The sequence below is a fragment of the Podarcis liolepis genome, assembly GCF_965112155.1.
Source record: "Podarcis liolepis genome assembly, chromosome: 5".
Lineage (NCBI taxonomy): Eukaryota > Metazoa > Chordata > Lepidosauria > Squamata > Lacertidae > Podarcis > Podarcis liolepis.
Window position 1 is genome coordinate 52,887,170 of NC_139556.1, and position 17,233 is coordinate 52,904,402.

Sequence of the window (17,233 nt, forward strand, 5' to 3'; positions counted from 1 at the left end):
GGGGTAAAAAGGTGGGATTTAGCATTGACCAAAAAAACCACACAAATATAATTATTAAAAGCCAAGTTTAAGATAAGGAGACCTTGCAGCCTCCAGATATAATAATTCCTTGCTTGCTCGTGTTATTTGTCAAACTGGCAGGTCTTTTCAATAGAGTATAGAAAGAAAAAGAAACATGATATAAATAGCCTTTCTTCTTATCTTCCCTAGCCTTCTCAATAACTGCTGAACATTGAACAGAGCTCTATGCTAGAAAAATAGTTTTGCTTAGCTTTAAAAATCCCGAGTATAGCTTTTCTATGAAGCACATATTCATTCACATCAAGTGCATTCATTTCAAAGCAGATATACACTTAACACAGGCTACAATATTATTTGTCTTCTGTGCAACCGGTTTCAACCAGTCCTTGCCTAAGGCAAACCATGTGAACGTTTAGACAGTATAAAATGTATACAAGTCTGTTTGCTTTAGACATATATTCCAAATACATATATTTCCAAGGTAAATTTATTAGTATGTGTACACCTTCTCTGATCAAAGTGACCTCAGAAATTCAACTAATTATAAATGGTATTTTATAAAGCATTGCACTAGAATGGAATTATAGGAGGTGCACACATTACATTCAGATAATTGAGTTTCACTGAAAATAAAAAATTACTTCCAGTTTGTCTGTGCCGGGGACTACCAGGTAACATCAGTCACTGTGGACTTAAAATATCTGTTTGTTTGGCTTAGTGCTTCAGGACTCTGGATGGCAAGACAACAAATAAAATATTGCTGAAGTTTGGCACAAGTAAAGGAAACTTCTTTTCCAGTTTACTTCATGTCAAATAAATCCCTGTCTTTATTCGTGTCATAAAAAGGGCCCTTTCTCAGCAAAACACAAAGCCAGGCCTGTTTGAAATAGCATACAATAAATTTTAACTACAGGTATAACAGTCTACACTACAGCCTACATATAACAAAAGATTCTCCCCCAAACACCCTTAAAAAACAAAGAAGCTTGGTTTTCTCAACTAAATGAAGCAATTAGTGTCCTATATGGGTATGATGTTGCTTTTCAAATGCTGGAGCACTGAAGTCAATTTGCTGCTGCAGATTGCACCAGAGCTAAATTTATGACTTCTAAGTACTCACAAATACATAAAATGTAATTAATTGCAACTGCCACTTTACATTTTGGGAGAAAACAGGTCAACAATTCACTCAATTTCAATCTTTCTGTACAAAGGTAGGTCGTCCCCCCACTTCATTTTTTCTTATCAACATGGTACTATGAGTAAGGGTTTGTGGCAATATTGATATTAATTGTTGCTTTTAAAAGATATGGAGCACCTCAACAGTATTTCAGCTGTGAAAAATCTATTTTAATACCAAGAAAGGAAACAGTTAAATACAAACAAAAATAAAGTAATTCACAAAACACCAGTTTCAGTACAGAAACTTCCTTCCATATAGGAAAAACTATATTAGATTCATTTCAGTAAACCTAATGTAAGTTTATAAACCCATGGTTTATACATACACAAATACCCCAACACCTTGCCACTTTATCATGCTCTTATGAGCTAGCATCAAATTCTTTGGCATCTACCAGGATATAGTCTACCTGGAAACCCTTATGTATGCCACCCTGAGTTCCATCATGAGAGTGTAATAGATAAATATTTTGGAGCGGGTCCAGGTTTCTGAGAAAAGCGTTTAGAATTTCATATTTTGCTTTATTAAGTACCGTATATACGCGAGTATAAGCCGACCTGAAGATAAGCCGAGGCATCTAATTTTAGCACAAAAAACTGGGAAAACTTATTGACTCGAGTATAAGCCGGTTCACCACACCACAAACCTGGTGGTGGCGGCGGCAGTGGCAGTGGCGGAGGAAGAACAAGCAGCCCGAAAGGGCTGCTTTTGGGCTGCTCGTTCCTCCACCGCCGCCACCAACAGTGGCAAAGGCGGCGGAGGAGGCAGGAGCAGCCCGAAAGGGCTCCTTTTGGGCTGCTCGTCCCTGGGCTGCAGCCTCTGCCGCTCGCAAGAGCAGGCATAAGAGCCACGGTTCAGAGAAGCGGGCGGCAGTGGCGGGACCAGCGGCAAGAAAGGGCTCCCTTTTGGGCCACTCGTCCCTCTGCCACAGCCTCTGCCGCTCGCAAGGGCAGGCACAGGAGCTGCGGCAGAGGGATGAGCGGCCCAAAAGGAGCCCTTTTGGGCTGCTCCTGCCTCCTCCTTTGCCTTTGCCACTGTTGGTGGTGGTGGCACTGTGAACAAGCAGCCCAAAAGCAGCCCTTTCGGGCTGCTTGTTCTTCCTCTGCCACCATCAGGTTTGTGGTGTGGTGAACCGGCTTAAACTCGCATCAATAAGCTTTCTCAGCTTTTTGTGCTAAAATTAGGTGCCTTGGCTTATATTCGGGTCGGCTTACACTCGAGTTTATACAGTACTTAATAAAGCAAAATATGAAATTCTAAACGCTTTTCTCAGAAACCTGGACCCCCTCCAAAATATTTCTCTATTACACTCTCATGATGGAACTCTGGGTGGCATACATAAGGGTTGCCAGGTAGACTATATCCTGGTAGATGCCTGCCCTTGCGAGAGGCGGGCAGCGGTGGCGGGACCAGCAGCAAGAAAGGGCTCCCTTTTGGGCCACTCGTCCCTCTGCCTCAGCCGCTCACAAGAGCAGGCATAGGAGCCTGGTTGGGAGAGGCAGGCGGCAGTGGTGGGACCAGTGGCAAGAAAGGGCTCCCTTTTGGGCCACTCGTCCCTCCGCCGCTTCCACCCACCTCACTCAAGTATAAGCCATGGGGGGCTTTTTCAGCATAAAAAATGTGCTGAAAAAGTTTGTTTATACTCGAGTATGTACGGTAAGTTTCTAGTATTTAGAGTCATAAAGCAACATGTTGGCAGCTTGGGTTTATTTTAAAACATTCTTACCATATCTCTCCAAATGTCAAAGCAACTTTCAGAAAATAAGCATTGCAAAAAAAAAAAAAAAAAAATCATCCATAGAAGCAACACTGTTTACTCACCAGCCAAAGGCTTCCTAGAGGAGAAAGTCATAGAAGCAGAATAGCTCTGAACCTCATTGGGCAGGTCATTTCACAAATGCAACCAAATGTGGTAAAGGCCATGTTCTGTGTCACAGATTTCCTTAAGTCATACACTGTGAACACATGGAAAGGGACAGTTCCTTCGGTGTGTGGGCCCCAGGCTGAGTCAAGGTCACTCTGATGTTGAGCAACTTTGTCATCAAAATGTGAAGCCAGTCAGTCACAGCATGTCTTCAAAGGTTCCACGGGTCCTTTCCCTGTCATTGCAAGGATGCAGGCTGTGGCGTAAGCCCTCTTTGTTGCCCACACTGCCAGGTAGGCAGGATTATGAGCACTGACCTATGATTGATAGATTTTGTAGTGAGACTTGCACCATTTGTCTAGTCTTCATGCAGCTTGCTCCCAAGGAAACATTCAACTTTCGCAACGCAAAGTTCACCAAACAATGGTCCAGTCATAACAAAGGAGAGCAATGCATGCTCTCTACCTTCAGTCCATCTTTCTTATTATTTGGGGGAAAGACTACATCAAGGGCATTCCCTGCTTGATATGTTGGAGAAAAGACTCTTTGAGGAAGCCTCATGGTTGCCACTGAAGCCATTAAGTCTCAAGCTAGCCCAATAGAAGTCTGTGTGTGTATTATCACCCTTGGGTCATCCAACACCACACTGAAAACTGTTTCAACCAGCTCAATCAGGGAAGCTACCTCCTCAACCTTTCAGTCTGATCTCACACTATACCAAGTACCCAGGTGGCACAGCTGAGTTAGATCAGGGCTGCCCAGCTCATCCATCCAAGTCCAAGTCAGCCCTTTCATCCACAATCAAATCATGGATGAGCATGGTCTTGATCTGGGCCAACCTGGCATTAAGTAATAGCACCACCTGACTCAATGGAAGGATACCATAAACTGCTGAATGAGTGTAGGGGCTGAGAAGGGGAACAAAGACAAAACATCTAGGCCTCCACCCAAAATGGTAATCAGCCCTCCACTCAAACTATATCTCTCCCTGCCCACAACCACTGAAACTGAGGTATCACTGTAACTCTCTGACGCATAGAGACCCAGACACATCTTAGCACCATCATCCAATAACACTTTGTACAGGACAGGTGTTAGGGCCAAAGATGATAAGCTAAGGACTAATAATAACAAGCACATCCTACAGTACCAAGCAGAAGACTGTAATTAGATTAACTAAACTTGTCTGCCTGCCTCCTGCTCAAGGAAACTGCACCAGAATCAGACACCTGCTGCCTCTGGCTATGTAGCCTCTCACGCTGGGTCAGGGACAACAGCCCTGCTTGTCCTACAATACCTGGTCTTGAATGCCTGTGGGGATGCTCCTGTGAATCCCTGAAGTGAGGATCCAAAGAAGAAAATCTCTTTGGCATTGACCTCACTGTACACAGCTAGGTCTGCTTTATCGTTCAGTATGGTTTTGGCCCACACACACATTAGCTGCTCTTAGTAATCAGATAACAATCCTCAGCAATCAGCAAAAACCTCACTCTAACCTGCAAGCACACAAAGCAAGCAGGCAAACAGGCAAACAATTACATTGATGTGGTCAAGAAACATCCAGACCAGGCAGGGGCAGGATGGTGCCAAGCAGCCCCTCTGTAACAGTGAGTATCTCTGAAGAATAAAGCAGTAGCTACATTAAATTAGTGTATTTAAATTACAATTGTCATGAATTTGAAGTAGAAACTAACATTTAAGCAGAGAAGTATGTGATCAATAGTTTCCAACCACTGTTGAGTCTTATATTCATGTACTGGTGCTGAATTCTACACTAGGTTGATCTAGACTCCATTTAGGATTCTAGAGTGACCTCCCACTCCCCCATAAGACTCAGTTGACTGTCCCAGGTACAACCTCTGGCTTCTCCAAGCAGGCCTGGGAAAGGCTTCTTTCCCAGAGAGCTGCTGCCAGTCAGTGTAGACAATGCTAAGCTAAGTGGACCAATGGCCAGGCTTACTATAAAGGCAACTTCCTATGTTTAAAATCTACACCAACCTGTGATGCCCTGGACAAAGGAAAGGGGACTACAGGGCAATTAACAGCTTTAAAAATGCAATTTGGGTATCATCTGAATTAATACGGTTGTTTTTAATCAAACACATAATGGACTTGGGTGAAACTGCTTATCTCTGATGTACACATATTGCTATTTTTAGAAGTGAGAATTTTCACTCACAAACATAGGAGTATGTTTTTAATCTGGCCAAGGGAATGGCGTGGAAGATTAAACTTGCATCTAATTAATCTTTACATGAATTTTAAAATAAGAAAGAAATTATATCTGTTCCATTTGTATTCTATCAGATTAATAATGCATGGAAAATGAGACTGGTAAAAATTATATATAATATATGTTAAGTGCTTTAATTATCTAGGAGCAGAAATAATGTAACATTACAGTCTTCGAAATAAAGCAGATTGTTAATTTTTATGTAAAAAAAATAAAGATAAATTATGCAAAGTGTCTAGCATTACATTCATGACTGTCCCAGTACACACATAGTTGATTTCCATTTCTATATTATGTGACAAGAAAATATAACCATTAGAGGTAATCAATTGAAGTGACTCATGGGGCCTACACATTTTAATTCAGTGCTACAAATAAAAAACACAGCCTTTAAACAATTCAATACTTCTTCCCATAATAAATTAATACAGAACTCTCTGTATTAAAGTTGTAATCAAATTCAAACATATTTGAAATATCGATAATGAATGCAGTTGAAAGAAACAAAATAGGATGTCAGAGTAAAGATGTGTGCTTAAGCAAAATTGGCTCAGGGGAACTGGTCTACATTGGTGTTCTTTTCACTTCAGAAACCAAGCCCTAGGCCAACCCCAACCTCTCTCACCACCAAAGGAACACAAGTGAACAGCAAAGAACCTGCACAAGCAACGCTGACACCAAACTCTACATATAGTAAGTAAAATAGAAACACCCATCTTTCCCCCCCTCCACTTCTTTCCCCCTTTTCTTCCTAATGTCTCAACAAATGAAACTGATTTGTAAAAATATACCGGGGGGGGGGGAATATGAAAGAAAAACATTGCACACACTTTTGTAAATCAACAAAATCTTAAATAAATAAATAAAAGGATGAAAAAGAAAGGGGGGAAAACCAAGTCTACAAACCAACACTGAAGTACATAGCAGGAAACTTTTAAACAAACAGCAATTTAAGGAAAGGCTTTCTTCCTGTCATATTTCTTCAGCTCAGTCTAATAAAGTCCTGCTAACAATCCACGAGGCTGTGAAAAATGTAATAAACCTATTATATATATTTTTGTAAGTCACTGTGAGTTGCCTGTGGCTAAAAAGTACTAATAAGTTTAATAATATAATCTGAAACTTCATATCAGGACCCACTTTATGTGTTTTCAAAAACATTTGGGTATATGCTGATTTCAAATATCAAAAAACTATTAGAAAAGACTGGGTCACTAACAGTAGGCACATTTTCCTACTCCCCAATATAAACAATAACTTCTGCTAAGAAAATTCAATAGGATTGTGAGAATGCCAAACGTGGAGATTTTCCAGATCCTGCAGTGCTCTTTGTAAGAACGTACAAAGATCACTGCAGGATTAGGCCATAGGTCCATCTAGTCCAGATGCCTATGGGAAGCTTGCAAGCAGAACCTGAGGCTAACAGTGCTCTCCCAACAGTGGAGGTAGCATATAAACATTGTGGCTACTAGCATCATAAATTTAAAGCCATCCAAGTTGGTAGCCATCACTACATCTTGTGGGAGTAAATTCTACACTTTAACTATGTGCTCTGTGTGATGAATTACATTATTTAGTCTACCGTGAATCTTCCAGCATTCACGTTATTGGAGGACCCCAACTTCCAGTATTATTAGGGGGGAAATTTCTCTCTATCCACTTCTTTGACCCTTTGACTCTATCCTCCCTTTCCACTCTACAACATGCATTCTGAAGACAACCAGAACTGCTTGTGGAGACTAGTGATCTGATATAGGTCTAGCAGCACTTAAAGATGTGTTTAGGCACAATAATTTTTCCCAGAATATTGATAGCAATGTATATCTCACTGAAAGCAATGCATATCTGATAAGATGGCATTCACACTCAGATGCTCATTCCAGCATGAATTTTGAGGTGCATATCCAATTTGCACCTGTTGCCCCTGATCCAGCTGTTGCAGAAACACAGAAGCTTGCTTATATAGATGGATCTCTCTAGATTGGAGCACACATTTGCTATATTGTTCCTACTCCTTTCAACTTCTCAGCTGGTATTTTCTATAGTCTATATAGTTTCAGAAACCTCCCTTTCCTCCCATTTGTTACTAATCTCATTCATGTGGTTACATTCCCATATTCCTGCTATCCACCTCAATGGGGGGGGGGAGCCTCAAAAATCTACTTTTAGCTATTTGTCTTTAAGATTACCACGTATTATGACATCTTTCTTTGTGTCCAAGAAAAAACTACATAGCATGTAAAGCACTATATTAGTGAGAATTACTATATTACTGAGAAAGCTCTAAAGCTTTCATATAATTAATCTGTATATTTTCAACATCATTATGATATTAAATTTTTATTTATTTATTTTCATACATTTATATTCCACATGTCTTCTGTCATAGAACCCCAAGTGGTATTCATGTGATTTCTAGGCAGTCACCAGACCTAGATAGACCTGCTTAGCTTTAGCAAGGTGATATGAGTTATAAATCAGACCATACCTGGGACATGCATTCTAACATGCAGTCAGTTACATCTGGGTATAACAGTAGTTAAGAGTATTTCATTCAGACTTCAGGAACTATTTCTGGGAGAACCAATTACACAGAAAACGCTTTGCCTAATCAACTTCAGACACATTAGAATGATGCAGCATGCAAGAAAGACACACCCACTGGTCAATGCTGACAGAAAGACTTTTATTTATGGAACTGGGAAGTGGTAAAGAAGGGATATATTTAGGGAAAAGACCTGCCAGGGCTGAAACCCAAAGTGGAAATAACAGAATTTGGAGAAGGTGTGGACTTTATTATGTACTGAATTTTTGGTGTTATCCACAGGTTTTTGTGGATGATGTTATTTCCACTTTAACAGCACAATAGCAATAGTTCAAATAGGAGACACTACTAAACAGTTGTAAACAGTTGCATCCTATTTATGTAACTGAATAAAGGAGAGACCTGAATTCCTGTTGTTATAAGCCTGAAGCAACAACAAATTGGTTTTGCTTCCACAAACATTCCATATTTGTATCTCTCTCAATGCTGTTGTGATAAAAATGTGGCCTGTCCTATTGTAGAAAAAATGTATTAAAACTAATTTTAACATAGCAAAACACATTTTTAAAACGAGATAATGTAAAATCATATTAACAATGCTTTACACATTAAGCCTAGGATTCTTACATTTCAAACACTGACTCTTACATATAATACTTACCTATGTCATAGGCGAGGAAATCAGCAGAAAAGCACTTTGCTCCATTACTTAATGAAGTATCATTATGGGTGTTTCCACCAAAAATTAACATAGCTCCACTGATCAAGACAGCTGAATGGAGATATCTTGCAAAACCACTCTCTTTCAGAATTGTCCTATTGCACAGGTGGAGGAGAGAACATATATGTGAGGACGTATATATGGATTTAAGAAAAAAATTACAATGGTTTCATTTAGTCCATTTCCAGAGGAGGAACATGGCAGACTGAACCTCTTTTGTTTGCAGGCTGCCAACAGAGATAATTATGTGGTGATTAATGATAGCCAGGCATAAATCTTGGCTAGCGAATTCACTCTGGAGATAGAAGTGAACAGAGGATTAACCTCTGGTGCTCTGAAAAAGGTGTTTTCTACATTGGAAGACCGAGAAGCTCTCAGTTCCTAGGGGGTGAGCACAGGGCTTTTTTTCTAGAAAAACAGGTGCCAGTAAGGGAAATTCTTACAATAAGTGCCACAATTTTAAACAATAACAATAAAGAGGTAGTAGTACTGCGTACCCTTGAGTAACCCTGGAAGAAGAAAAAGCACTGGGTGAGCAACATATGAGCAGAGGAATCAACACCTTGCCCAAAAGCCACGTAAGAGCCCTGAGGGGCATGGTGTCCCTTTCTCAATTTGGTTATAACAGGAATTACTGTATTTTTTGCATCATAACACTCACTTTTTTCCTCCTAGAAAGTAAGGGGAAATGTCTGTGCGTGTTATGGAGGAAATGCCTGCGGGTGGCATGCCTACGGATTTTCCTCCTCTAAAAACTATGTGCGTGTTATGGTCGGGTGCGTGTTATAGAGCGAAAAATACGGTATCCTTTGCTATTTCATAACATTAAAAATCAAACAATGTTACATTCATTTTCAACTTGAAAAAAAGAATCATACCACGTCCTGCTGTTTACTTCGTATCTGTAAAGATCGTCAACCAATCCATATTTATTACCAGGCAAAGCTTTGTATCCACCATGAACATAAACTGACTTTGTTGTCTCATCATAGACACTGGTATGGCCATATCCACCTTGTACAATTGCACCTTTTGTTTCAGGAACAAGCCAAGAATTTGACCCTTGGAAAGAAAAATAATATAGCAAAAGAAAAAGGGAAAGAAATCAAATACAATGTTACTCTCACACCATAGAGTTCTTTCATCAAGTAATTAATTTAAAATAATTATGAAACTTGATGCCAAACCCTGTCTAAATTACTTTATCCAGGTACTTCAGATATATATAAAAACATCTTAATGCATTTAATACATTAATTCATATTAACTGTCAAATATATTTAGCAATTAAAGCAGCATGTGCCCTCCTCAACATCTACCTTTACCAGGTACTGTCTTCACCAGGTACTATGTGTAAGAAGAGTGTTCTCTACATATGAAAGATGGACAAAACTTATTAGGTCCTTGGCATTAGTACTGTTTAGAATAAATAGCTAGAATGCAGAGGATTCTCCATTAGGCTGCAATAACAGAAGAGGAATCACAAAATTGTAGAAATGAATTGTCCTACTGAACACAGTAGGACTTGTTTCTTTGTAAACATGCATAGGCTTATATGTGCTTTGTACAGGTGAGTACTTACAGTGATATACAGTGGTACCTTGGGTTACATACGCTTCAGGTTACAGACTCCACTAACCCAGAAATAGTATCTCAGGTTAAGAACATTGCTTCAGGATGAGAACAGAAATCGTGCTCTGGCGGTGCAGTGGCAGCAGGAGGCCCCATTAGCTAATGCGGTGCTTCAGGTTAAGAACAGTTTCAGGTTAAGAACAGACTTTCGGAACGAATTAAGTTCTTAACCTGAGGTACCAATGTATCTTAGATTCTTTTTCTATATGATATATTATATGAACTTAAACACTGACCAAATTGTCCTGTTATATAAAAGTAAATAACTGGTCATTCTCTGCACTATTTTAAAGCAAATGTAAGTATATTCACAATTTTGTACTGATTTCCAGAAGCAGTGTTTTTGGTGGCCCTATTATTTCCTTGGCCTTCCCAGCTTTACTGGAACAAGAGTTGCATTTAAAGAAAACAATGGTTCCATTTCAGTGTTAATATTTGCATCCCCACATTTTCCTCCAAAAGAAAGCTCGAAGTCATCTAGCAATAACATACAAAACCTATACAGTAATATAAAAAGAGCAATTCAAAACACTTCACAATCCAACTAATACTGTGTCGCGACAGCTGCAAAATCGATTATATGCCCTCACCTCGGACACCGAATCTGGGCAAGAGGAACAAGGACAGCAGTTGCAGACCTCAGAATACACTGAGGTGGCTGTTGAAGGTACAGTGTACAGAACAATTCCTGCCACTCCCCAGAAGAGGAAGAGAAGTGTGTGGCAGCAGGTGACTCCTTACTGAAGGGGCAGAGGCAAAAGTGTGCAGAGGTAACAGAATGTCCTGGGAGGTGTGCTACCTTCCAGGTGCAAAGAGGCTGGTTATGCTTTCCTTTTCTTTGATAGGGTTCCTTCTTCACACTAGCATTTAGCATATCTTTGCATATTGTTTGCATTTCTAATCAAAAGCTAAAATGTGCATATCAGCGGGCTGATAATCTTTTAATAGAAGCTCAGGGAGTTTTATAAGCTGCAGTGATGTTGTCAGAAGTAAACACTACTTATTCCAAGGTAACTATCAATCCAGTTACAGTCATGAGATCCTAATAAAGTGAGCGTGATGGTGGGTGGGTGTAATAATAGATCAATACAGCTGCCTGCATATTTGGACTCTCCTTGCAACATGGATAAGGATTTTCCTTGGGAGATGGCTATTGCAGCTGTCATCATGAGCTCCTACACTTCAATTTTTATCAATACACCAGTGGGAACACTTAGTATCATGAGTACGCATACAGCAACAATGCAAGTTGGAAGATAACACTCAGAAAAGAGAGCATTTGTTTTCTGAACACATTCCAAAAAAGCTCATAATTATCAAGCTAAGTCTGAATCAAGCCAAATGGAGTTTGCCTAGTTTGGATCTCTAGAGTAGAGACAAATATTTTCATATGACCAAGATGAATAAGCCTATATGCATATGAAGCGTTGTACTGTTTTCCATTTTGCATTCTTTCACTTTGGCAACATGCAATATAGCTAAATTTATAAGGTTTATGTGTCTTTTTGCTAGTGAATTCTTCTTCGGTATAGCAGCAGGAGAAAAGATTATGGGTAAAATGAACTACATAGAGAAAATAGCTACAAAAGAAACTTCTTAAGAAGTCTCTGTGTTCGTTGCCTTTCCCATCAATATTGTTGAGCTATGTGGAATTATAGCTAAAAGCTAGCCTAGAAATGTGTTGTTGTGTTGTCTCTCATACTGTGAAGTAGCACCTTGAATATTAATTTACTCAGCAAAAGATGTAAATACTTTTTTCATTAAAATGTGAAAGCTGATTTGGCAACTTTACAGAATGACTTTTAAAAAGCATTCATAGATTATTTACCTTTTATCCTGCAAGGCTTCAAAGTCTGTGGATTCTCAGTCTACTAGAAACAGGTGGATAGTGTGAGAGGCAGTGACTGTCTCAACAACTTCCAAACATACACCGTCATGTGATAAAACAATCCCATGACTGCAAGCACGGGGCAAGAATCCTAACAATATCACCACATTTCTCTACGTACATCCTATTGATTGGTTTTAAAGGAAAGCAGGTAGATTCTAGACCTAAAGAAATGGTTTAGAACAGGCATCCCCAACCTGCGGCCCTCCAGATGTTTTGGCCTACGACTCCCATGATCCCTAGCTAACAGGACCAGTGGTCATGGATGATGGGAATTGTAGTCCAAAACATCTGGAAGGCCAAAGGTTGGAGATGCCTGGTTTAGAATTTACTGACTGCAACGAGGATTTTGTTTGCTAGAGTAGGAGATACAATGTTGCACCCTTTCTGAATGAATGGCTACATAAAGATAAGAAATAATGAAATAAACTTAATATGTATGCTTAAGAGAAGAAAACTATCTATGTATGTATATATCTTCAAATGTATGGGGCCCTTTACTAACCCTGAAGAGAGATGTAATTTGGACACTGATAGAAGTAAGAGTTTTTCCTTGTTACTCACTCTTTTTAAATTTAAATTTTTTAGATTTAAATTTATGGTCAAAGTAGGTGGGCAAATATATATATATCTATTCCATTACAAACTCTCATATTCTTTATTTAAGAACACTGTATTGCATGACTATAATGTTCTTTGGAGCAGAAATCTAATGATGTAGTGGTTTATGTTTCTTATTGGGGGGGGGGGGAATACCCACTTGAATTTTATTTATACCATGATATGGTGCCTTTCAATATGTACTTCATTTCTTAAAATATTTTAAAAGAAATTATACTGCACATTTAAAGGTTTGGACAGTTTTCCAAAAGTTATACAAAGCTGCAGCACTTTGTCGGGAATTGCTTAACTAAAGCATTATTAAAAAAATTCCTTCCAGTAGCACCTTAAAGACCAACTAAGTTAGTTCTTGGTATGAGCTTTCGTGTGCATGCACACTTCTTCAGATACACACTTCTTCAGAAGTGTGCATGCACACGAAAGCTCATACCAAGAACTAACTTAGTTGGTCTTTAAGGTGCTACTGGAAGGAATTTTTTTATTTTGACTATGGCAGACCAACACGGCTACCTACCTGTAACTAAAGCATTATTGTTAAGATAATTGGGTTTGTCAAGTGCAAAAGAAAAGGTCATGTGCTGCCCCATTCCTAATCATCTCTGTCAAACAACATCAGACATTACATATCCAGCATTTCCCCTGCCATTTCCATGAGACTAAAACTGGTCTCAACTGTGGTTAAATGTTTACATTTATTAAAACTAACTCATAACCATTGTTTGGCTCAATTTGAGTCTTAGTTTAGTGTGACAAGAAAAGGAGCAAATGTTTCAAAAGTATAGTTCAGCAACATTAAAACTCTTAATAGAAAGTTTAGCCTGCTTAGAAAGTAGACCAGCTTAGGTCAAAGCCAAGTAATACCAATGTCATATGCACATATAACCTATGGATAGCCAAGAAGAACTCCCAAAAGCCACCATAAGAACAGAAGAAACTAAACAGGCATGATCAGTAGACAAACACCAATGAAAGCATTAGTACTGATCAATCTGGATTCAGTCACCTGTTTATTTTTCCTTCCTGTCAGTTTCTCCCCCTTCCCAAGTCCTTATTTAAAAATATAATTTAAAAAGAGAATTATCAGAGTAAGGTTTCAACTTTGTACCTAAATATTAGCAACAATGTGGCCTGATGGGTCTCACTAGTGAAGTGTTCCCAAAGTTGCAACACAACCACAGAGAAGCCCCTGATCTGGGAATGCCCTTCGTAACGGGAAAGAACTGAGACTAAGGCAACCCAAGTAGACCAATAAACAGGGATAGGGAACTTGTGACCGTTCAGATGCCACTCATCTGCTCTATCCAGCATGGTCAGTGGTTAGGGATAATGTGGGTTTCAATTCACCATCCCCATCATAAAGGAGTATCATATACAACTATATGTGTGCTTTAAACAATGTCTCAGAGTTCATTGAAATGATATTGGTGTCTATATGAACACTTATTCTTCCTTATTGTGTGGATCCCCTTCTCTATTGATATACTTAGACTAACAAACAGCTATTGGAAGCATCTCAATTTCCTCCCAAGTTGCATCTGCCCTCTCCAGGTAAAAGCTAAAAAGCTATTATATTTGAAACAGAAATTAAAAATTGAGAAGAGGTTGATAAACGTTTCAGCAGGAGTTTCTGCTACTTGGAAGTCTAGAATTGTGTTTATGTTTTTGAGGTGTTATCATCACCTCTGGGTCTGATACTAGAGCAAAGGAGCTTCCTTTTGCCCTTTCATTCTGTTATGAGAATTATGGCTTTGGTGGGGAATCTATAAATCTCAGGAGGGGAATTGTGTGGATGGTTTTACTAACTTGAACCATAAAGCTTTTCTGGGCTAGTCCACAGGGAAATTTATTTTGCTTTAGGTTAGCAATACCTCATAAACTCTCTAAGAATCTCAATGTGAGTCTCAAGGAGAATATAATATTATTGCTTTGCTTTAGCTAAAGCAAGACAGTGCTTTTGTATCTTGGAAAATTTCTGAATAAAGCCTCTACTGGACTGACTTGTTTGAATTTGTAGCAGACTGGCGTCTGCATTCAGAGCCAATTGAAGTATCTTTAAAAAAAAAAACTATCCAAAAAAACCTAAGAGCATTTTTGGCTCTAAGCTGATACTCCCCACCACCCACCTCTTGCAGGAGAGTAATGTATGCTGCTTCTGCCCTCCCACTGAGATTTTGCCAAAATCCTCTAGGGGAAAATATCTAAGGGAAATGTAATGATAATTAGACTTTGAAGTTCATTTTGGCAACATTCTCCTTCCGAACACTCTCCCCCCAATGTATTTTACACAATAGTGGAAAGAACAAGTCAAGGTGAAAATTCTATTATAAAACCCTCTTTTTGGATAGGCAATTTCAAAATGAAGGATCACCAGTATGTTTTTTAAGCTGTGAAGAACCATTGTGCAATCCTCACTACTGGAATCCATTTTCACATATGTGAGGTATGAGTAGATAGTAGCTACATACAGAATCAAGTCCAGCAATTATCAACAAATGGAGGTATAGTTTAAGAAGTGTAAAATGTCTCAGGTAACAGTTCATGTAAGAACTCTCTCAAGATGAACAAGATATAGTATGTATATGGACCAGGAAATGTGCACAATTCCCTCTTAATGGAAGAATTATGTGCATGTTCTCCAGGAGTCTGCGAATATGCACAGCAGCTGGTTGTTAGGCACATTAACTGCTTTGTGATGGTACTCATAGGTACAGAGAGTGGCACCCACTTTTTCTTGCTGCCTTTGGATGCCACTTTGTGCTGGCATCAATGGCACTTTTATCAAGCTATAAGTATCAGAACTTTTTTTTTAACCCACTTCCTATGGACCTCAGCAGACACGTTCAGTGAACCTTTGCATTCTGCCTCTGTAGGATTTCTATCTGTGGGGAAGAACAGGTTTTGACCTCACCACATGTGTGCGCTGCTTCTATCTTTGCCATAGGAATACAGGAAACCACCTTATTCAGAGTCAGACCAATGGTTCACCTAGCTCACTATAGTCTACACTGACTGGTAGCAGTTCTTAAGCATTTCAGGCTGAAAGGCTTTCCCAGGTCTGCCTGAAGATGCCAGGGACTGAACTTGCTTTACCACTGAGCAACCATTAACTCCTACAGAAGAAGTAAAGAGGTACATCCAGTAATACCCAAGGGATAAGGGGCAGGATTGTCCCTGTCAGCTGTGCCCCAGATTCAATTTCCTGGACATAGGAACGTAACACAAATAAAGTAGGAACAGAGATAAAAATGAACATATTTCCTTTCAAGGATTTATTTTTCTAAACAGGACCAAACTGTGCTTTTACAGTAACTATATCTATCAGAATTCAGATTTTCCTGATCTGTTTTCTGTGTTGCCGAGTTCCAAAAAAAGCAGGTTGTATTGAGTTAAGAGTCACCATCTGGAATTTTATAGTTTAAAAATGATCCTACAGCTGCAGCCCTGTAGATAAATGCTGCCTGGGAATTCACAAAAGTTTACTACAAAATGTATTCAGCTTTAGTGGAAATAAGGTTTGGAGGTGAAATGAAACAGGAGGATTATCAGCTTCAGAAAATGAACTACATAGCATAGACCAGATCCTACAAACTAAAGCTTTATAAAATGAATCCATGCTTAAATAAATACCCAGTGGCATTTGTAATAAAATAATTCCTGGCTACAATGCTGGTAACAGCAAAATGTGCCCTCCATTATAAATTTCTCATTAATATTTGATGTAGACAATCTATTATCATTATATAGAAACACAGAAAGTTGAGATTAATCCTGAATCATAACAATAGCTAACAGTACAAAATGCATTTTGCCACCACACAAAGCTTAAAGCCATGAACTAAAGTTTATTAAAATCTGCTCTGGAGTAGAATCTGTTTTACTAATCCTCTACTAATATATTTTTAACATTTTAAAGGAAGTCATAAAATGGAAACAAGTCCTAAACACCTTCCCCAGCAATAAAATATTCAATGAACAGTGAAATTTTCATTTTAGTTTCTAAGTGAAGCAGAAGCCCTCTCTGTAATCTAGCTAACCATATATCTTACATACATTGGAGTCTGGAATTCCTCCAAGTACTTAGTACTCAGAAATATAAATTTCCACAATGCTGACTATTAATGAGCAATGCAGTGTCACAGTAAGAAGTTATTATGACATGTTTCTCATTTTGCTTCATCATGTGTATTACAGTGTCTACATAGTAAACTATACAAAGTATATTTTTGTTTCTGACTTTGTATAAGAGCTCAACTCCTGTCTGGCTTGTAGAGACCGTAGGGAATTGATGGCTCCAGTATTAGTTGTCAAGTCTTTCTTCAGGTGCAGAATTTCAGTAGAGATTAAAAGAAGCTAATGTTAGCTCTATGCTCATGAAAACAATATTTGATGTTAACAGCATGAGAAACTCTACAGCTATGTTCCAGCTCCATTTTAAACAAAGCCAGTGCAGCAGAGCTAGGAGGCTAGTATAAATCCATATACTATTGGAGTGGTATTCAACTAACTTAATCAGAGTAGAACTGTT

General features: G+C 38.9%; 1 protein-coding gene across 3 annotated transcripts in view; it reads right to left on the minus strand.

The window, feature by feature from the left end:
• ATRNL1 (attractin like 1) overlaps positions 1 to 17,233 on the minus strand; it is a 494,510-nt gene that overhangs the window by 393,486 nt on the left and 83,791 nt on the right. For all 3 annotated transcript variants that reach the window (XM_083504739.1, XM_083504740.1, XM_083504741.1), the window contains 2 exons: positions 9,446 to 9,629; positions 8,508 to 8,662 (listed from right to left, as the gene is read on the minus strand). In XM_083504739.1, the coding sequence (XP_083360865.1) occupies positions 8,508 to 8,662; positions 9,446 to 9,629 (339 nt within the window). The remainder of the gene's footprint in view (positions 1 to 8,507; positions 8,663 to 9,445; positions 9,630 to 17,233) is intronic.